The sequence below is a fragment of the Monodon monoceros genome, unplaced genomic scaffold, assembly GCF_005190385.1.
Source record: "Monodon monoceros isolate NGI ecotype Baffin Bay Population unplaced genomic scaffold, NGI_Narwhal_1 Super_Scaffold_18, whole genome shotgun sequence".
In the NCBI taxonomy this organism is placed as follows: domain Eukaryota; kingdom Metazoa; phylum Chordata; class Mammalia; order Artiodactyla; family Monodontidae; genus Monodon; species Monodon monoceros.
Window position 1 is genome coordinate 5,499,391 of NW_021703774.1, and position 23,679 is coordinate 5,523,069.

Here is a 23,679-nt window from a genome sequence, read left to right on the forward strand (position 1 = left end):
TAGGTATTTCCAGGCAATGTCAAAATAAGGTGGTTGGGTTAGCAGCCCCACCTCCAGAAGTCCTACGGGTCCATGTGCATTAACCTTTGGAGCTTTCTCTTTTGTTGGGTGGAGATTCTTTGCATGTCTACTTGACACAACTTTGCTTACTAAGGTCTGTTCCTCCACGGTGGTAAAAATGCACAGAAAATACAAAGTCAGCATTTTATTAAAAGAACATCTAGTAATCTCTTTTGCTTACTTCCAACTTTTGGATAATTTTCCTGACAAAACTGACAGCAAATGTTTCTGTAGTGTAACAGTTTCACATTTTAACTGTATCATTTTCTACCTTCTTGGACAGTTTGGGAAAAAAGTATTGGGAAAGTACTCTGAGAGAGACTTATTTGACTGTTAAAATAAGATGATAACCAGATTTTTAGATTACTGCTATGTTGTTTGTCATATACATAGGTTTAAATTGATTTGACATTTAGATTTTATGTTATTTAGTAAAAATATAGACAATATACTTATTATTTATTAGAAAAGTGCATGATTTTTTTCTTATTTTTTCATAATAAACCAACAAAACCTAAAAATCCATTTATGTATGTAAGAGAATTGTGAAAAAATGGTGCATTGTTAACATAAAGGAATATATAGAAGAATACCATGCAGTGTTAAAAATGACAATCTAGGCCTGCATCTTCTATGATTGAGTAAAAATAATTACGTTATAAATCAGCAGATGTAGGATAATTTCCTTTATACTGTTGTTTAAATAATTGACATGTCACCAGATGCTTGTAAATGAAGCAAAACTAAGTTTATTTAAACTCCCTGAAGTTAGTGAGTAAGCATTAGCAATGCTTCAGAAGATGATGTTAGAAGTGAGATATTTATTAGGCTTTGGAATAAGGGCTCAAGTGGTGTAAGAGGGATCTTTCATGGTGAAAAAGGATAAGTCACTTAGCATTGGCGGACTCAGCAAAGTGAAGGTTTTGAACTCTTAATGAGTAATAAGTAAAAAGACAATGCAAGTCTTAATGTCTTATAAATAAGTGATGTGTTTGCCTAGGTAAATGGACTGTTGTCCCCAATAAATTGATCTGTAGGAGTTTTCTGGAGTAAACAGTGAAGTTATTTATTGCCTTATATCCTCACTTTTCCTAAGCAAATATCTTGGAGGAATCAACTACATCAAATTGGCATCAGTGATCCACAGTTTTTGTTTTTCCCTTTATAAGTGTTTATTCTAGGAATATTTTTAAGCTACCAACATACCAGAAAAAAGTTATTTGCCATTGTCCAGTTGTTTGTCTCACGTAGAAAGTATCTTCTTTAATTTTCATAACCTGTTAATGGAAATAATATCCACATTTTACAGAGAATAAATGTTAGGAAATCTGATAATCAGATGCATATCATCTGATTCCAAAGTCTGTGCTCTTATCCCTCTTAGCTTTATACTTCACTACAAAATAAACAAATAAATGAACATACCAACAAACTATCGTGAAGAAAAATTCAGTTTCTCTAGAAAACCCATTAGATTTATTGTAATATTTATTGAGTGAAATTCTATTTGTGACTGTTTCCCCCTCTTTCTCCAAATTGTGGGACCATGTCTTTAACTGTATTCAACCCAGTATGATTTATCTATTAAAATCATATATGTTATTTAAGTAAGAATATTAAGTAATAAAATAAATCCTAAAGAAATGTGTGTCCCCAGTGAGCTATGCCTATTACTCATCTATGACTTTTGACGTGCAAAATGGGAGAGGGCTTGCAGAACTGATTTAAAATCTTATGACATTGGTGCAAAGAATTCAATAAAACTAAAAGGTGCTTCTTTCATTGCATATGGAAGTCTTTGTGTAATTTCCAGTTTCATACTAACAACTAGCATCTGTTGATCATGCCCTGACTATTTGAGACCCAATAGCTTCCTCCCCCAAAACACAAACATTTCTTCCCAAACTGGGCTTTGCTATTTAATCATGCCGCCCATTCCTAGCAATCCTGGGCTGTGGGAGCATTGTTATATTTTTCCTTCAAGGCTTTAAAATGACTGGTGCAAGAGTCCAATCTGAGTTAGAAATTACATGGTGTCTTCTATCCTCTTCTTATCTTATATGCATACAGAAAAAGCAAAGAGGATTTACATGTTGTAGTTGTTATGAGTTTTGATTGGGAGGCCGTTAGGCTTGTGGTGAGGCCATGCTACCTGTAGTCGTTATTATGTAAGTTTATCCGCCTTCCTGTGGCTAACAGCTTTATACTTTACGAACATATGTTTACATTTATGCATGTTCATATATTTGTGTATATATATATCTTTATACCCTGTATGAGTATGTATATATACCTACTTGATCCAGACCTGCCCGCCACCATGCAGTTGGGCCAAGGTATGAAGAAGCAAAATCTTTTTGCAATTTAAGGGTGAAAAAAGTGTATCTTTATACCTAAATAAAGCTAAATACTTATTCTAGCTTTCTTTATGTTTTGCTTCCTGTGCATAGGTTTAAGTTAAATTGGGATTGCTTAAATTTAATTATTTTTAGAAAAATGGGGAAGTACAGAGAGTAGGTCCTGAAAATAAACATTGACATGAGGACATGAGTTTTCAAACTGAAGAGAGACTTGAATAAAAAAGTACTCCTGGGTGGACTTGTAAATTGTTTTCCCATGGAAACCACAAATCTGTGTATTTCCAGCTACCAGCAAGCTGTGATTACCAAGGAGTGACAAAAGCATAAATGCTATTATTGAGGGGTATCAGCATTATCCAGAATGAAAGAAAATTGATGAGTGATTAGCACCCCAGGTTCTTTCCTCATTACCATTACATCTATCTATTTATCTGTCATCACTATATAAAAATATATATCTATTTAAACATATATATATGTACATGTACTATATATAAACATATATCTATTTAAACACATATATGTATATATATATGTATATATATATATACATATGCATATAATAATAGCTGGTTTCCCTTTCTGAAAATGACATTATTTAAAATTTTATTTTTAAGATGCAGAGAATGCTATTGAAAGTCTCCAGAATTAATCTCTGCCTCCTTATAAGATGTTACCAACTAAAAGAGGTGGGAAAGTTAGGCTTGCATAATTATGAAAAGAGTAAGATGGGCAAAAAGATGTTGGGAAATGCTTTAGGAAGGACTCCAAAGTATTTAAAGTGAGGTTATTTTTTGTGCATGTAGTAAAGATTGGAAGCCAGGTAGAAGGCCTTTGGAAGCACTTGAGCATGAACTGGTGAAACTAATTTTTTTAAATGAGAAATTAATGGTAGGCTTATTTTTTAATTTATTGTTTTACAAGGTTCCACTTGAATGGTAGCTCTGTTAAATAATTTAGTGAATATTTGGAAATGGACAGGAACCTGGCTTAGAGTCAATAATCAAAGGGCAGTATTAAACAAACACTTCTCAGTGCCCCTGTGTGGGTTTGGTGTTTGCAGTCCTCTTTTGTAAGACTTTGCAGGTGACCTAGAACTCTCCTAATAATGAAGAACTAACTTGATGAGGAGGCAGGAAGCAAGAAGTAGTAACAGAAGGACCAGTGTCCCAATTCTGTCTCAGTACTAGCTATAAATTTGGGCAAGTCGCTAAAATTATTTGAATTGAAGTTTTTCTCTATAAAATAAAGTTGATGGTGGCCTTACCCAAGTCATAGCAACACTGTAAAAATTAAATCAATCAACAGTAGTGGATTTTTTTCTAAATGTTCATTAAATCATGGGGAGATGGTGCAAATAAACAAACACATCCAAATTAATAAAACTGAAAAAAAAAAAAAAAATGCTGCAGGGAATGATCATTAATCACAAGGTAGACCAAGTTGGAATAAGAGCTTACGAGGATTCAGCTCACCACAAACCCAAGTTTTGCATCCTCAAAATAGTTATAACCTAAGGAAAGGAAGATGAGTTTATCTATTCCACTACACTATCGACTCAGAGTCCTTAAGGTTTGTACCAAAGAAAGAACTGGGGACCTTCATTCAGGCATTGAACAGGAATAGGTCCCTAATAGGTCTCAAGTAACTTAAGAGATACTTAAGACATAAACATGAACAATATGGTCCCCACCCTCATGGAGCTTACAATCTAATGGACTTACTTCATATGACTAAGAAGCGCTACCGTCACCATCATAGAGAATGATTGGAAGGGAAGAACAACAGTTAGACCAGAAAGTCCAGGTAGATATTGCCTTGTTTGAATGAGTGTAGTAATAGAAAAACTGGTACCTGGACTCCATGACCAATATCACAGCATCAGAGGAAGGCAGGAAGGGAAAAGCACCAAGTGGACACAGAGGAAGAATTTTCCTTTGGTAATGATCTGTATGTAGCATAATTTCCAAAAGAGAATATCTGCAAAACTTTGGCATCCTAAACAGAGTCCAAGGCATTATTAGAGCAAAAAAAAAAAAAGTGTTTCTGAAAGAATGGTGCACTGACAACCTGGGTCAGAATTATTTTTGGTATTTTAAAGAAAGTAAACAAGAATTTTAAGGCTGAACAAGGAAATTGCCTTTTAACAAGATCCTGCATAATTTTTATGCTAAATTCAAGTAACCAGAGCAATGGAAAATGGGAAAAAAATAAAACATTAATAAATAAAAAAAAATATAACATTTTTTTTTATTTTTTATAACATAAAAAAAAAAAAAAAAAACATTAATCAGTATTAAGGCAGTTGATATTGCTAAGACAAATTGATGTTGGTTATACAAAAAAATCTCTATATACTTAAAATTGTTCCAGAGAATAAAATATCTGGAGAGTTTTTCAGTCTGTATTTGAAGATATTAGAATAATCTAAAGGTAATAGCACATCAATCGTAGTTATGAGCATAGAAGAAAAGCTCCTAAAATATAGGAAAATGAATCCAGCAGTAAATTACATGGATAGTTCACTATTACAAAAACAACTTATTCCACAACTGAAAAAAATAATTGCCTAATAGAAAAACTATTAAAATAATTTACCAAATCAATAAATCAAGAGAAAAACAAAAATGTACCATCAACTAATAGATTCAAGACAGGTTTTTTTTAACATCAACATTCATTCATTCCTGTTATGAGTTTTAGTAAAACATAAGTATTTATTGCAATCTCATGGTCAACAATATAATTACTGCTATAGCACTAGAAGCCTTCTAAGAATGCACACCATGGGTATTTGATTATTTTTTTTTCATCAAAAAGTTCTAGTCAACGTAATAAGACAAGAACAATAAAATGGGAATACAAATATTGGAGATTTCCAGATGACATGATTGTCTGCCTAGAAAACTTAGAAAATAAACCTGAAAAATATCACTACCTATGAGAGAGTTCAACATGGTAGTCAGTTACAGTATCAAAAACAAAAGTTAAAGGTTGGAACAAAACACTTTTAGAATAGCAAACAATATAATAGGATCTGCCCAAATAAAACATTGTTGACCAACATAAAAATAATGTTATTAACCAATGGTAACATATGTCAGTAAGAACAGATATGGCCTAATAAGGATTGCAACTCCACTTTATTTTTTATTAAATACACCCATTTCCACTATTATGTTAGGATAAATGTGACAAAATGATCTTAATTTTATTTTGAGTATAAACATGTGGAAAAATCACATTTTAAGGATTGATGAGGGCAGATTTGCCCTGGTGTATTGTTCAAAACCATAGTTTGAGTCCACTAAAATGACCTCCTGGATGGAGGTAAGTTCAGATAAAGTTAGATGGGAGGAGGCAGGCCATAAAAGAGGAAGGAAGGAAGGAAGAGAAGAAGGAAAGAGGAAGATCAGAAGAGAGGAAGGAAGGAAGGAGGGAAGAAAAGGAGGAAGGAAGGAAGGAAAAGCACATTTAAATCTGGAAAGGGAAATACTAGGAGGATATTGAAAATCAACTAAAATCATGAAAAAATTGGGAAAGATAAAAAGTAAACTCTGTCCTAAATCTCTGAGCACTAGAGAACTTTATGGTGCTGGAGAGTTCCTGAAAGTGTACAGTACACTAAGTGGCGTTGACTCCCAAAGAGTTGCCGTTGGATCAAATAAAAGAAAAATCCACTCCATATTATAAATAGTAAACCCAAAGGACATTTTTTTGTACCTGTTAGAAGACATGGGTCAAAAAGCATTTTGTTTGTTTTTTGTTTGTTTTTTTTTCATTTTAGCTTTGAAAAGCATTTGTATAAATTTATGCTTTAATATCATCCATGGTCCTCAGTGATATTGACTTGGAGAGATCACTAGATTAATTAAGAGTTTTGGGCTTCCCTGGTGGCCCAGTGGTTAAGAATCCACCTGCCAATACAGGGGACAAGGGTTCGAGCCCTAGTCCGGGAAGATCCCACATGCAGTGGGGCAACTAAGCCCGTGCGCCACAACTACCGAACCTGTGCTCTAGAGCCCGTAAGTCACAACTGCTGAGCCCATGTGCCACAACTACTGAGCCCACGCGCCTAGAGCCCGTGCTCCGCAACAAGAGAAGCCGCCACAACGAGAAGCCCATGCACCACAATGAAGATTAGCCCCTGCTCGCCGCAAGTAGAGAAAGCCAGCATGCAGCAACAAAGATCCAACACAGCCAAAAATATAAAATAAAATAACATAAATTAATTAAAAAAAGAAGGAGTTTTACTTCACACGATATTATACTTAAAATGGAATTTTGAAGTCATTTAATGAGAGACCTCACACCGTGCAAAATTGTTTTTACCTCAGGAAAAAAATCCAGTCACTTGCAAGCTCTTATCTAGTCTTTGGCACATTTATATGGATTGGCGAGCTCTCCACTTTATGATGATGGCCATTTCAAAATCGGGTAATATCATTCATAATCTCATATTTTTCTATAATTAATCCTATACAGTAGAGCATCATATTATGAATCATCTCATTTTAATAGTGATGGTCACTTCAGTATTTAAAGACAGCCATTTTGTTAGTGCATATTCTTCATATTTAGGTTAAACATTTCCAGTTCCTTAAACTTGTCATCCAATGAAATACTTTCCAGATCCCTCATTTTTTGCTTCAGGCTTTAGATGATCTCATTTTAGTTGAAAAATGCACCTCTATTATATACCCAGTACTGCACTCCTGATATTAACTGAAGAATGGACTCATATTTTTATAAATTGGATAATTCTAGGAAGCAAATCTACATGGCCTTTGCTTTATTACTTGTGTATTAGCCATATGTCCTCTCAAATTTGCTTTTGTATCCATAGCAAATATGAACTAATTTAGCTTGATATCAGTGTTACAGTTGCTTTATTTAAAATAAAGTCCTTTTCATTTGATAAACAAGGGAAATAGAGCCAATCATGGCTTTCCAAGATACTAGTGGAGTTGTGGGACTGCATGTGTGTACATGTACTTTTATAGCATGTGAGCGTGAAGGTTTGCATATATGTGAAGTGGTGTGTGCATGCACACAGGCATGCATATAGAGGTGTTCTGCTAGAAGATATTGATTTTTCATGGCTTCTTGCTAAAGAAATTAACAAGTAAAGAGAATCATGATTTATGTGTTGATTTTTGTGATTTTTTACATATAAAGTAAAAAAGAGGACAGTAAATGACAAAATGATGCAAAGAAGAGAAAAAATGTTTATGGGTGAGGATATTTTCTTTAGGAATAAGAGAAAAAGAGCAATTCAAGTCTTCTGGAAGGTATAACAGATAAAACTTGTTTTGCAATTGATAACAAAAGCCCTTTTGTTTTTATGGCCTAAGAGATATTGCTTTTAAAATATTCATAGATCTTCTTGAACATGCAGCTTAGAATTTAGGAGTGAAATATTTCTGTAGTACATGTCAATTATTTTTTCTCCAGTTTTATCTCTTTTGTGTACTCCTGCAAAACAAAAAACAAACAAAAAACTATCTCATTTATATAGATTACCTTATCAAAATTTTGTCACATAAGGAAAAATGAAATTATGTCTTTGTTGTTTGTGTAAGCATTAAAATGTTTTCTTAATTTTTTTAGAATCCCAACCCATAATAAACATGTTTGAGACTATTTAACTAAGAAAATTTCAGATGATGATTATTCACAAGTTACCATGCACTGAACACAATGTTTCTTTTCACTCAGTATTTTGAAAATATTATTTAAGCCCTATCACATAAGAGAAGTTTGCTAGAATTTAGGGAGAAAGCAAATGCATTTATTAGAACGCTATTATGTTTTAGAGTGTTGGTATCAGTTTATAGTAGATTAAATGTAGAATATTCAGTTCCTTAACTGATTTGTCTGGTTTGTAACTTCTCTATGGTGACTTTAACATGCCACTTGCACTACCACTCCTTTGTTGATCCATATATATTTTAATATGAGCTAGATAAATAAAAAGGTAAAGTGTTCCATATGTGGTGTCCCAAATAGTCTCAAGATAAAGTGAAGACTTGGTAGAAATAGATTTTCAGGCCCAGTCCCTTAAGTTTCGGATACAGTAGATCTGGAGTGGTTAGTTCAAGCTGAATTTTTTAAGCATGCAGTTGATTCTGATGACAGAGAAAAGAATTAGGAAAACGCTCATGAAAAATTATTCCAAAAACACATATGAAAGACTTTTGCATTATTGCTGTTTGGAATCACCCATACCACTCATCATATCCACTGATACAAATAATCAAATCAACTACATATGATATTTGAACTGACTATATCTTTAAAATTGGAAAGTAACTGCTTCTCTCAAAAATAAAAAATTAGCATTTTACTCAATTCTCCTTTTCTGTGGTGGGGATTCACTCAAAGTATACAATGTATCACATCAAATAATTTATTTTTATTTTCTTATATATTAGTCTTTAGATTAATTATGTTTTTATTTTTTGTTTGCAGGGTGCAAGTTGAATTTTATATGAATGAAAACACATTTAAAGAGAGACTAAAGTTATTTTTTATCAAAAACCAGAGATCAAGTAAGTCTTTAATTTTATTCCCCTGTGTATATATTTGTATATATGTTTACCTTAAAAAATTCCAGCTTTGCAATCCTTTTGCAAAATATCTTTTATACAGAGAAGTAAAATTGATAGTCTTATCTGCCAGGCATTAAAGTTTAGAAAACAATAGATGTTACATCTGGTGGTGTCAAGTCAAGGTTTCTTGACTATTTTACTTCTCGAAATCCCACATCAGTAAGTAGACTTCTGAGTGGACCATTTGGATTGCTAGGAACATTGAGGAAAATCATTTAAGTGAGGGTTCCCCATATTTTAACTGTGAGGGATACTAAAACTTGTTTTGAGAAGACTCTGGTGATTCCAAGTGACCATAATGGGGAATAATTTTCTGGTTTAGTGATTTAGTAGGGAAGAGTTTCCCCATCACACCTAATAACAAGAAACATGTAGGCTGTTCCGAAAGGTACAGATTACAAGCATCCTCCCCTGGAGATTTAAAATCAGAAAGTATAGAGCTAAGCTCAGCATATAACATCTCAGTGATCCTTATCATCAAAAAACCTTGGGAAACGTTGGAACTTCAAGGAGGCATGAAATCAGCATAGTCACTGACCTCCTAAGCCTGTTCAGGGTTGAAGTGCCAGTCATACTTGCCTCCCCCTAGTACCATGTACTTTGAAAAAGCCATAAATAATGAACCAATATGCAGTTTTTTCATGTGATTATTGCTTAAGATGTCAAGAAGCATTGAGAGGTCTACATTAGACTGGTGTAGACTTTGCTCTTTTTGAATTTTGACCTCCTGGGGTGGTCTAAAGTAAGTTGTGCTTCTTTACAGTTCATAGAGAGAAACTTGAGTTGTGAGCAGTTACCCAAATACTGACTACAGGGAATATTTCAGTCTGTAAGGCACACAGGTTAGAGAATCTTAATGGCTGGTTAGTTTTAGGATTAGGTTAATAATAACTAATGCTTCTCTAATCCAGTTGTTTTGAATTCCCAAGGTGGAATCCCACCAATAGATGTTACCTGGAGAGGCCACATCATTTGCATAGAAGGTTTCCTTTATTTTAAAAATCTTACTAAAAATTTTCTTTCTTCAGACCAGAAGGAATAGATGTATTATTTGAATACTTTAACAACAGCCAGCTTTGACTAAGCTGTCATTTGAAGAGATCAGTTCTATAAAACCAGGGCAATTTCATTAACAGTTTAGAAGACTTTATAAAGAAGCTAAACCATAAGTACCTAGCATTTTAGTAGGAAAACCCAGGAAAAATTGCACAATTAATAAGCATTAACCTTTTACTGTTAAGAAATATTACCTCAGGTACACTCACTTATAGCAGAGTAAAAACAAAATGGCATTTCATTTCCAGATTTTATTGAGAATTAATTATAGGAAGACCTCAAAATTTTATTCACAATCTGTGAATCAGTCCCCACCTGATAATTGCAGGAAAGGTAATGCTTCTATTAATCAGACTTTAAACATGTTTTGCTTAATATTAATTACTCTTCTTCATCATCAAGCATTATAGGCTGCATAACTGTGAACGACAGTTTCAAAGATACATACATGGCAGTCTTAATTCCCACACAATTTTTTTTTAAGATTTCATTGGTATTTAAACCTAAAGTAAAAAGTTGGTGGAGTCTCAAAAATGTGTCTGCGTGTGTGTGTGTGTGTCTGCGTGTGTGTGTGTGTGCTTGTGTATTTCCCAGCATATGCTATTAGGATTTCTCTATAATTATATAATTACTAATTAAATGTATAATACATAATTATTTACATGATTATAATTTCTCTACAATCAAACCTACAAGGTGCTCAGAAGATACAAGATTTATAACTTATCCTGTGAATTTGTAAGCAGCTAGATTTTCTGGCTAGTTAAAATTTATTCCAAAATTCATGGATCTATAAAATGCTTAAACTTCTAAGCATACTTGAACCAATCTTGATCGGACATGATTTTTGTGGCTTCTGAATGCTCAAATGTAGATTTACTCTTAGTGTATAATATTCACTGTCATTTGCGGTTCATACATTCTGTCATTCTCATTTTTTGTTTCAATATTTAGCCACCTAGAACTTCAGAGTGGGTAAGCAATTATGGTATTGTAGATTCTAAACACAATTTGAGTGCTGTACTTAAAGCTGATATTTTTGACAATTCTTTTTAATCTTTTGTGGACTGAGTTCAAATGAAAATCCAATTTTTGTTGTTTGTTTAAAGGTCTAAGAATACGTCTGTTCAATTTTTCTCTCAAATTATTAAGCTGCTTTTTGTACATAATCCGAGTGCTACTAGAAAACCCTTCACAAGGAAATGAATGGTAAGGTATCTTTGTCTGATTTTCTACAATATTCTTTTGATTAGTTTAAATTGTATTATAAGTTTTGAGGTAAAACTGGTAAAAATAACATTATATTAGTTTCAGGTGTACAACGTAATAATTTGATCTTTGTATACATGAGAAAGTGATCACCACCATAAGTCTAGTTACCATACGTCACCATACAATCCATCCCCTTTACCCATTTTACCCCATTCTCTTCCTTTTCTTCTGATAACTAGCAATCAATGAGTTTTGTTAGCATGTTTTGTTTTTTTTATGTTCTACATATAAGTGAAATCATATGGTATTTGTCTTTCTCTGTCTGACTTATTTTACTTAGCATAATGCCCTCTAGGTCCAACCATGTTATCACAAATGTCAAGATTTCCTTCTTTTTATGGCTGAATAACACATTTCATTGTGGGTGTGTATATATACATACATACCACATCTTCTTTATTCATATATCCATCAATAAACACTTAGGTTGTTTCCATATCTTAGCTATTGTAAACACTACTGCAATGAACATAGGGGTGTGTGTGTATCTTTTTGAATTAGAGTTTTGGGGGATTTTTAGGGGATAAATACCCAGAAGTAGAATAGCTGGATTATATGGTAGTTTTATTTTTAAATTTTTGAGGAACCACCATACTGTTTTCCATAGTGGTTGCACCAACTTACATTCTCACCAATAGTGTAAGAGGATTTCCTTTTCTCTGAAACCTCTTCAACATTTTTTATTTCTTTTCTTTTTAATAATGGCCATTCTAACAGGTGGGAGGTGATATCTCATTGTGATTTTGATTTGCATTTTCCTAATAATTAGTAATGTTGAGAATATTTTCATGTACCAGTTGGACATCTGTATGTCTTCTTTGGAAAAATGTCTATCTGGATCCTATGACCATTTTTATTCCAATTTTTTTTTTTTTTTTTTTTTTTTTTTTTGCTGTTGAGTTGAATGAGTTCTTTAATATTTGGGGTATTAACTCCTTATCAGATATATGATTTGCAAATATTTTTCCCATTTTAGGTTGCCTTTTCATTTTATTGATGGTATCCTTTCCTGTGCAGAAGCTTTTTAGTTTGAAATAGTCCCACTTTTTTATTTTTGCTTTTGTTGCCTTTGCTTTTGGTGTCAGATTCAAAAAATCATCACCAAGGCCTAGGTCAAGGGACTTACCACCTATGTTTTCTGCTAGGAGTCTTAAGGTTTCAGGTCTTACATTCAAGTCTTTAATCCATTTTGGATTAATTTTTATGTATTGTGTAAGAGAGTGGTCTACTTTCATTTTTTATGTGTGTCCTGTTTCCTCAACACAGTTTATTGAAGAGATTGTCTTTTACCCATTGTATATTCATGGCTCCTTTGTCATTAATTAATTGACCATATATGTGTGCATTTATTTCTGGGCTCTATATTCTGTTTCATTGATCTGTGTATCTTTTTTATGCCAATACCATGCTATTTTGGTTACTATAGCTTTGTAGTATAGTTTGAAATCAAGGAGCATGATTCCTCCAGGTTTGTTCTTCTTTCTCAAGATGCTCGGCTATTCAGAGTCTTTTGTAGTTCCATAGAAATGTGTAAATTGGTTGTTTTAGTACTGTGAAAAATGTCATTGGAATTTTGATAGAGATTGAATTGAATCTGTAGATCACTTTGGGTAGTATGGACATTTAAACAATATTAATTCTTCCACTCCATGAGTACAGAATAGCTTTCCATTTCTTTGTGTCTTATTCAATACCTTTTACCAATGTCTTAGAGCTTTCAGTGTACAGGTCTTTCACCTCCTTGGATAAATTTACTTCTAGGTATTTTATTCTTTCTGATGTAATTGTAAATGAGGTTGTTTTCTTAATTTCTCTTTTTGATATTTCATTATAATTTATAGAAATGCACAGATTTCTGTACAGTCATTCTAGGTATCCAAAGGGAGTTGCTGCCAGGACCCCTGCACAGATACCAAAATCCATGGATGCTCAAGTCCCTTTTAGGAAATGGCATAGTATTTGCGTATAACCCATGAACATCCTTCCATATACTTTATATCATCTCTAAATTGCTTACAATACTGAATATAGTATAAATGCTATGTAAATATTTGCCAGCATGTAATTCAAGTTTTGATTTTTGGAAATTTCTGGAATTTTTTTCAAATACTTTTAATTTATTTATTTATTTTTTTGCGGTATGCGGGCCTCTCACTGTTGTGGCCTCTCCCGTTGCAGAGCACAGGCTCCGGACGCGCAGGCTCAGCAGCCATGGCTCACGGGCCCAGCCGCTCCACGGCATGTGGGATCTTCCCAGACCGGGGCATGAACCCGCGTCCCCTGCATCGGCAGGCGGACTCTAAACCACTGCACCACCAGGGAAGCCCCTCAAATACTTTTGATCCATGGTTGATTGAATCAACAGATGTAAAACCCATGGATAAGGAGGGTTGACTGTACATTGATTTTCTATCCTGCAACTTTGCTGAATTCATTTATTAGTTCTAATATTTTTTTTGTGTAGTTTTTAGGGTTTGCTATATGTAGTCTTATGTCATCTGCAAATAATTCCAGTTTTACTTCTTTCTTTCCAATTTGGATGATTTTTTTCTTTTCCTTGCCTAACTGCTGTGGCTAGGACTTCCAATACTATGTTTATAAAAGAGGCAAGAGTAGGCATCCTTGTCTTGTTCCTGATCTTAGAGGGAAAGCTTTCAAATTTTCATTGAGTATGTTGTTAGCTGTAGGTTAGTGTATATGACCTTCATGATGTTGAGGTACATTCCTTCTATACCTACTTAGTTGAGAGTTTTTAATCATAAGTGGATGTTGAATCAAAATTAAACAATGCCTTTTTTGCATCTATTGAGATGATTATATAATTTTCATCTATTTTGTTAATGCGGTTAATGTTTTTTTTTTAAACATCTTTATTGGAGTATAATTGCTTTACAATGGTGTGTTAGTTTCTGCTATATAACAAAGTGAATCAGTTATACGTATACATATATCTCCAAATCCCCTCAACTTGCATCTCCCTCCCACCCTTCCTATCCCACCCCTCGAGGTGGATACAAAGCACTGAGCTGATCTCCCTCTGCGATGCAGCTGCTTCCCACTAGCTATCTATTTTACATTTAGTAGTGTATATATGTCCATGCCACTCTCTCACTTCGTCCCAGCTTACCCTTCCCCCTCCCCATGTCCTCAAGTCCATTCTCTACATCTGCATCTTTATTCCTGTCCTGCCCCTAGGTTCTTCATAACCTTTTTTTTTTTTTTAGATTCCATATATATGTGTTAGCTTAAGGTATTTGTTTTTTCTCTTTCTGACTTACTTCACTCTGTATGACAGACTCTAGGTTCATGCACCTCGCTACAAGTAACTCAATTTTGTTTCCTTTTATGGCTGAGTAATACTCCATTGTATATATGTGCCACATCTTCTTTATCCATTCATCTGTCGATGGATACTTAGGTTGCTTCCATGTCCAGGCTGTTGTAAATAGAGCTGCAATGAACATTGAGGCACATGAGTCTTTTTGGATTATAGTTTTCTCAGGGTATATGCCCAGTAGTGGGATTACTGGGTCGTATGGTAGTTCTATTTTTAGTTTTTTGAGGAACCTTCATACTGTTCTCCATAGTGGCTGTATCAGTTTACGTTCCCACGAACAGTGCAAGAGCGTTCCCTTTTCTTCACACCCTCTCCAGCATTTACTGTTTGTAGATTTTTTGATGATGGCCATTCTGACTGCTGTGAGGTGATACCTCATGGTAGTTTTGATTTGCATTTCTCTAATGTTCAGTGATGTTGAGCATTCTTTCATGTGTTTGTTGGCAATCTGTATATCTTCTTTGGAGAAATATCTATTTAGGTCTTCTGCCCATTTTTGGATTGGGTTGTTTGTTTTATTGACATTGAGATGCATGAGCTGCCGGTATATTTTGGAGATTAATCCTTTGTCAGTTGTTTCATCTGCAAATATTATCTCCCATCCTGAGGGTTGTCTTTTCGTCTTCTTTATGGTTTCCTTTGCTGTGCAAAAGCTTTTAAGTTTCATTAGGTCCCATTTGTTTGTTTTTATTTCCAATTCTCTAGGAGGTGGGTCAAAAAGGAGCTTGCTATGATTTATGTCATACAGTGTTCTTCCTATGTTTACCTCTAAGAGTTTTATAGTGTCTGGCCTTACATTTAGGTCTTTAATCCATTTTGAGTTTATTTTTGTGTATGGTGTTAGGGAGTGTTCTAATTTCATTCTTTACATGTAGCTGTCCAGTTTTCCCAGCACCACTTATTGAAGTGGCTGTCTTTTCTCCATTGTATATTATTGCCTCCTTTATCAAAAATAAGGTGACCATATGTGTGTGGGTTTATCTCTGGGCTTTGTATCCTGTTCCATTGATCTATATTTCTGTTTTTGTGCCAGTACCATACTGTCTTGATTGTTGTCGCTTTGTAGTATAGTCTGAAGTCAAGGAGCCTGATTCTTCCAGCTCCATTTCTCTTTCTCAAGATTGCTTTGGTTATTCAGGGTCTTTTGTGTTTCCATACAAATTGTGATATTTTCTGTTCTCGTTCTGTGAAAAATGCCATTGGTAGTTTGATATGGATTGCATTGAATCTATAGATTACTTTGGGTAGTGTAGTCATTTACAAAATGTTGATTCTTCCAATCCAAGAACATGGTATATCTCTCCATCTGTTTGTTTCATCTTTAATTTCTTTCATCAGTGTCCTATAGTTTTCTGCATACAGGTCTTTTGTCGCCTTAGGTAGTTTTATTCCTGGGTATTTTATTGTTTTTGTTGCAATGGTAAATGCGAGTGTTTCCTTTATTTCTCTTTCAGATTTTTCGTCATTAGTGTATAGGAATGCAAGAGATTTTGTGCATTAATTTTCTATCCTGCTACTTTACCAAATTCATTGATTAGTTCTAGTAGTTTTCTGGTAGCATCTTTAGGATTCTCTCTATATAGTATCATATTATCTGCAAACAGTGACTGCTCTCCCTTTTATTTTCCAATTTCGATTCCTTTTATTTCTTTTTCTGCTCTGATTGCTGTGGCTAAAACTTCCAAATCTATGTTGAACAATAGTGGTGAGAGTGGACAACCTTGTCTTGTTCCTGATCTTAGAGGAAATGCTTTCAGTTTTTCACCATGGAGAATGATGTTGGCTATGGGTTTGTCATATATGGCCTTTATTTTGTTGAGGTAAGTTCCCTCTATGCCTACTTTCTTTAGGGTTTTTTTTTTATCATAAATAGGTGTTGAATTTTGTCAAAAGCTTTTTCTGCATCTATTGAGATGATCTTATGGTTTTTCTCCTTCAATTTGTTGCTATGGTTTATCACATTGATTGGTTTGCATATACTGAAGAATCCTTGCATTTCTGGGATAAACCCCACTTGATCATGGTGTATGATCCTTTTAATGTGCTGTTGGATTCTGTTTGTTAGTATTTTGTTGAGAATTTTTGCATCTATGTTCATCAGTGATATCGGCCTGTAGTTTTCTTTCTTTGTGACCTCTTTGTCTGGTTTTGGTATTAGGGTAATGGTGGCCTCGTAGAATTAATTTTGGAGTGTTCCTCCTATGCTATATTTTGGAAGAGTTTGAGAAGGATAGGCGTTAAGTATTCTCTAAATATTTGATAGAAATCACCTGTGAAGCCATCTGGTCCTGGGCTTTTGTTTGTTGGAAGAGTTTTAATTATAGTTTCAAATTCAGTGCTTGTGATTGGTCTGATTATATTTTCTATTTCTTCCTGATTCAGTCGTGGAAGGTTGTACTCTTCTAAAAATTTTTCCATTTCTTCCAGGTTGTCCATTTTATTGGCATGTAGTTGCTTGTATTAATCGCTCATGAGCCTTTGTATTTCTGCAGGGTCAGTTGTTACTTCTACTTTTTCATTTCTTATTCTGTGGATTTGAGTCTTCTCCCTTTTTTTCTTGATGAGTCTGGGTAATGCTTTATCAATTTAGTTTAACTTCTCATAGAACCAGCTTTTAGTTTTATTGATCTTTGCTATCATTTCCTTCATTTCTTTTTCATTTATTTCTGATCTGATCTTTATGATTTCTTTCCTTCTGCTAACTTTGGGGTTTTTTTGTTCTTTCTCTAAGTGCTTTAGGTGTAAGGTTAGGTTGTTTATTTGAGATATTTCTTGTTTCTTAAGGTAGGATTGTATTGCTATAAACTTCCCTATTAGAACTGCTTTTGCTGCATCCCATAGGTTTTGGGTCATTGTGTTTTTATTGTCATTTGTTTCTAGGTATTTTTTGATTTCCTCTTTGATTTCTTCAGTGATATCTTGGTTATTAAGTAGTGTATTGTTTAGCCTCCATGTGCTTGTATTTTTTACATATTTTTTCCTGTAATTTATATCCAGTCTCACAGCGTTGTGGTCAGAAAAGATACTTGATATGATTTCAGTTTTCTTAAATTTACCAAGGCTTGATTTGTGACCCAAGATATGATCTATCCTGGAGAATGTTCCATGAGCACTTGAGAAGAATGTGTATTCTGTTGTTTTTGGATGGAATGTCCTATAAATGTCAATTAAGTCCTCTTGTTTAATGTATCATTTAAAGCTTGTTTTTCCTTATTTATTTTCATTTTGGATGATCTGTCCATTGGTGAAAGTGGGGTGTTAAAGTCCCCTACTGTGACTGTGTTACTGTCGATTTCCCCTTTTATGGCTGTTAGTATTTGCCTTATGTATTGAGGTGCTGCTATGTTGGGTGCATACATATTTAAAATTGTTATATCTTCTTGGAATGATCCCTTGATCATTATGTAGTGTGCTTATTTGTCTCTTGCAATAGCCTTTATTTTAAAGTCTATTTTGTCTAATATGACAATTGCTACTCCAGCTTTCTTTTGATTTCCATTTGCATTGAATATCATTTTCCATCCCCTCACACTCAGTCTGTATGGGTCCGTAGGTCTGAAGTGGGTCTCTTGTAGACAGCATATATATGCATCTTGTTTTTGTATCCATTCAGACAGTGTGTGTCTTTTGGTGGGAGCATTTAATCCTTTTACATTTAAAGTAATTATCGATATGTATGTTCTTATTCCCATTTTCTTAATTGTTTTGGGTTTGTTATTGTAGGTCTTTTCCTTCTCTTGTGTTTCTTGCCTAGAGAAGTTCCTTTAGCATTTGTTGTAAAGCTGGTTTGGTGGTGCTGAACTCTCTCAGCTTTTGCTTGTCTGTGAAGGTTTTATTTTCTCCATCAAATCTGAATGAGATCCTTGCTGGGTAGAGTAATCTTGGTTGTAGGTTTTTCTCCTTCATCACTTTAAATATGTCCTGCCACTCCCTTCTGGCTTGCAGAGTTTCTGCTGAAAGATCAGCTGTTAACCTTATGGGGATTCTCTTGTATGTTATTTGTTGTTTTCACCTTGCTGCTTTTAATATGTTTTCTTCGTGTTTAATATTTGATAGTTTGATTAATATGTGTCTTGGCGTGTTTCTCCTTGGATTTATCCTGTATGGGAGTCTGTGGTTCGTGGACTTGATTGACTATTTCCTTTCTCATATTAGGGAAGTTTTCAACTATAATCCCTTCAAATATTTTCTCAGTTCCTGTCTTTTTCTCTTCTTCTGTGATGCTTATAATTCGAATGTTGGTACATTTAATGTTGTCCCAGAGGTCTTTGAGATTGTCCTCAATTCTTTTCATTCTTTTTTCTTTATTCTGCTCTGCAGTAGTTATTTCCACTATTTTATCTTCCAGGTCCCTTATCCATTCTTCTGCTGTTGACTTCTTCTAGAGAATTTTTAATTTCATTTATTGTGTTGTTCATCATTGTTTGTTTGCTCTTTAGTTCTTCTAGGTCCTTGTTAAACGTTTCTTTTATTTTCTCCATTCTATTTCCAAGACTTTGGATCATCTTTATTATCATAACTCTGAATTCTTTTTGAGGTAGACTGCCTATTTCCTCTTCATTTATTAGGTCTGGTGGGTTTTTAACCTTGCTCCTTCGTCTGCTGTGTGTTTCTGTTTTTTCTCATTTTGCTTAACTTACTGTGTTTGGGGTCTCCTTTTCGCAGGCTGCAGGTTCGTAGTTCCCCTTGTTTTTGGTGTGTGCCCCCAGTGGCTAAGGTTGGTTCATTGTGTTGTGTAGGCTTTCTGGTGGAGGGGACTGGTGCCTGTGTTCTGGTGGATGAGGCTGTATCTTGTCTTTCCTGTGGGCAGGACCACTTCCGCTAGAGTGTTTTGAGGTTTCTGTGACCTTATTATGATTTTAGGCAGCCTCTGTGCTAATGGGTGAGGTTGTGTTCCTTTACTGCTAATTGTTTGGCCTAGGGTGTCCAACACTGTAGATTGCTGGTGGTTGAGTGTCTTTTGGTCTTAGTGTTGAGATGGAGTTCTGTGGGAGAGCTTTTGCTGTTTGAGATTATGTGGAGGTCTCTGGTGGATCAATGTCCTAAACTCTGCTCTCCCACCTTCGAGGCACAGGCCTGACACCTGGCCGGAGCATCAGACCCTGTCAGCCACATGCCTCAGAAGAAAAGTGAGAAAATAATAAAGAAAGTAAAAAATAAAATAGAATAAAATAAAATAATGTTATTAAAATAAAAAAGCAAAAAAATATTAAAAATAAAAAAGTAAAAAGCATTAAAAAAGGAAAAGAAAGAAAAAAGAAGAGAGCCACGAAACTAATAAACAAATTCACCAATGATAAGAACACTAAAAACTATAGTAAAACCAACCAACAAACAAAAAAATGGACAGATAGCACCCTAGGATAAATGGTAAAACAAAGCTATACAGGCACAATCACACAAAGAAGCATACACATACGCCCTCACCAAAAGAGAAAAAGGAAAAATATATATATACATATATATATATAAACAAAAAAAGGAAGAAAGCAACCAAATTATTAAGCAAATCTACCAATGATAATAAACTCTAAAAACTAAACTAAGATAAACATAAAACCAGAAAGAAATCAGATGCAGAAAGCAAACCCCAAGTCTACAGTTGCTCCCAAATTCCACCGTCTCAATTTTGGAATGATTTGTTGTCTATTCAGGTATTCCAGAGATGCAGGGTACATCAAGTTGATTGTGGAAATTTAATCCACTGCTCCTGAGGCTGCTGGGAGAGATTTCCCTTTCTCTTCTTTGTTCGCACAGCTCGTGGGGTTCAGCTTTGGATTTGGCCCCGCCTCTGCATGTAGGTCGCCGGAGGGCGTCTCTTCTTCGCTCAGACAGGATGGAGTTAAAGGAGCGGGTGATTCGGGGACTCTGGCTCACTCAGGCTGGGGGAGGGAGGGGTACGGAATGCGGGGCAAGCCTGTGGCGACAGAGGCTGGCGTGACGTTACAACAGCCTGAGGCACACCGTGTGTTCTCCGGAAGAATTTGTCCCTGGATCACGGGATCCTGGCAGTGGTGGGCTGCACAGGCTCCGGGGAGGGGAGGTGTGGATAGTGACCCGTGCTTGCACACAGGTTTTTTGGTGGCTGCAGCAGCAGCCTTAGCATCTCATGCCCATCTCTGGTATCTGAGCTGATAGCTGCAGCTTGTGGCTGTATCTGGAACTCCTTTAGGCAGTGCTCTGAATCTCCTCTCCTCGCACAACCTGGAACAATGGTCTCTTGCCTCTTACGCAGTTTCAGAATCTTTTCCCTCCCAGCTAGCTGTGGCACACTAGCCCCCTTCAGGCTGTGTTCACACAGCCAACCCCAGTCCTCTCCCTGGGATCTGACCTCCGAAGCCCGAGCCTCAGCTCCCAGTCCCTGCCCATCCCGGCGGGTGAGCAGACAAGCCTCTCAGGCTGGTGAGTGCTGGTCGGCACAGATCCTCTGTGTGGAAATCTCTCCCCCTTGCCCTTTGCACCCCTGTAGCTGTGCTCTCCTCCGTGGCTCCGAAGCTTCCCCTCTGCCACCCCTCGTCTCTGCCAGTGAAGGGGCTTCCTAGTGTGTGGAAACTTTTCCTCCTTCACATCTCCCTCCCGGAAGTGCAGGTCCTGTCCCTATTCTTTTGTCTGTGTTTTTTCTTTTTTCTTATGCCCTACCCAGGTACGTGTGGAGTTTCCTGCATTTTGGGAAGTCTGAGGTCTTCTGCCAGCGTTCAATAGGTATTCTGTAGGAGTTGCTCCACATGTAGATATATTTCTGATGTATTTGTGGGGAGGAAGGTGATCTCCACATCTTACTCCTCCACCATCTTGAAGGTCTCTCCTGATGTGGTTAATGTTAATGAGATGTTGATCCACTCTGCATCTCTGGAATAAATCCCACTTGATCATGATGTGTGATCCTTTTAAATGTATTGTCGAATTTCGTTTTCTAATATTTTGTTGAGGGTTTTTGCATCAATATTTATCAGGGTTATTGACCTGTAATTTTCTTTTTGTGTGGTTTTCTTGTCTGGTTTCATTATCAGGGTTTCAGGCCTCTAAAATTGAGTTTGGAAACATTCCCTCCTCTTCAATTTTTGGAAGAATTTTAGGCAGCTAGGTTTCAAACCTTCTTTGAATATTTGGAAGAATTCATCAGTATAGCCAGCTGGTGGTAGACTTTTGTTTGTTAGGAATTTTTAAATTACTAATTAGATCTCCTTACTAGTAGTCAGTCTATTCAGATTTTTTATTTCTATATGATTCAGTCTTAGAAGCTTGCATATTTCAAAGAATTTTTTCATTTCTTCTAAGTTGTCCAGTTTGGCACATAATTGTTCATAATAATCTCTTACGATCTTTTGTATTTCTGTGGTATCATTTGTAATACCTCTCTCATTTTAGGTTTTATTTATTTGAGCCTGCTCCCTTTTTTTCTTGGTAAGTCTAGTGAAAGGTTTGTCATTTTTTTTTATCTTTTCAAAGCACCAGCTGTTGGTTTTATTCATCTTTCCTAATGTTTTCTAAGTCTTTATTTCATTTATTTCTACTCTGATCTTTATCATTTCCCTTTTTTTTTTTTACTGTTTCCCTTCATTTGTTCTTTTTTTCTGGTTCTTTTAGGTATAAAGTTAGATTGTGTATTTGGATTTTTTCTTGTTCCTTGAGGTAGCCCTGTATCTGTATGAACTTCCCTCTTAGAACAGCTTTTGCTGCATTCCATAGGTTTTGGAATGCTGTGTTGACATTTTCGTCTCACAATAATTTTTTATTTCCTCTTTGATTTCTTTTTTGACCTATTGGTTATTTGGTAGCATGTTTTTTTATTTTGATGTATTCGTGATTTACCCAGTTTTCTTCCTAAAATTGATTTTTAGTTTCATACCATGTGGTCAGAAAAGGTACTTGGTATAGTTTCAGTCTTCTGATATGTTTTGTGATCTAACATGTGTCCTATCTTGGAGAATGTTCATGTGCACTTGAACATGTATGTTCTGCTGAATTTGGATGGAATGTCCTGTATGTGTGTATTAAATACATCTGATCTAATGTGTCATTTAAGACTAATGTTTCTTTATTTTCTCTCTGAATGATCAATCCATTGATGGAAGTATGGTGTTGCAGTCAATTTCTCCCTTTAGGTGTCTTGATATTTGCTTTATATATTTAGATGCTCCTAAGTTGGGTGTATATATATTTACAAATGTTATATCATCCTGCTGGATTGACCTTTTTATCATTATCTAATACCCTTCTTTGTCTTTTACTACAGTCTTTGTTTTAAAGTCTGTTTTGTTTGATATAAATATAGCTACACCAGCTTCCTTTTTATATTAATTTTCATGGAATATCTTTTTCCATTCCTTTACTTTGTCTGTATGTGTCCTTACATCTGAAGTAAGTCTCTTGAGGCAACATATAGATGAGTTTTTTTTTAATCCATTCAACCACTGTATGTATTTTGATTAGAGAAGTTATTCTATTTACATTTAAAGTAATTATCGATAGGTATGTACTTATTACCATTTTATTACTTATTTTCTGGCTATTTTTGTAGTTTGTCTCTGTTCCTTTCTTCTTCTCTTGCTCCTTTCCCTTGTGCTTTGATGACTTTCTTTTTTGTTATGTTTAGATTTCTTCTTTATTGTTTTTGTGTACCTACTGAAGGTTTTTGCTTTGTGATTAACATGATGTTCACATATAACAGCATATATATATATAGCAGTCTCTTTTAAACTGAGAGCAAGTTAGGTTTGAACATATTCTAAAAACTCTACATTTTTATCACTGCCATCCACGTTTTATGTTTTTGATAGCATATTTTTCATTTAAAAAATTTTATGTATGTCATAACTAATTATTGTAGTTACAGTTACTTTTACTACTTTTTTCTTTTAACCTTAATAATAGCTTAATAAATGGTCAGTCCACTAGTTTTATTGTGTATTTACCTTTACCAGTGAAATTTTTACTTTCTTTTGTTTTCTTGTTACTTGTTAGTGCCTTTTCTTTTCAGCTT

The 23,679-nt window shown here is 35.0% G+C and overlaps 1 protein-coding gene across 1 annotated transcript in view; it reads left to right on the top strand.

The window, feature by feature from the left end:
- Nucleotides 1-23,679, top strand: part of KCNT2 (potassium sodium-activated channel subfamily T member 2) — a 288,035-nt gene that overhangs the window by 18,431 nt on the left and 245,925 nt on the right. Inside the window, exons 3-4 of the mRNA XM_029229997.1 lie at nucleotides 8,892-8,971; nucleotides 11,197-11,296. Coding sequence (XP_029085830.1) covers nucleotides 8,892-8,971; nucleotides 11,197-11,296 — 180 coding nt within the window. The remainder of the gene's footprint in view (nucleotides 1-8,891; nucleotides 8,972-11,196; nucleotides 11,297-23,679) is intronic.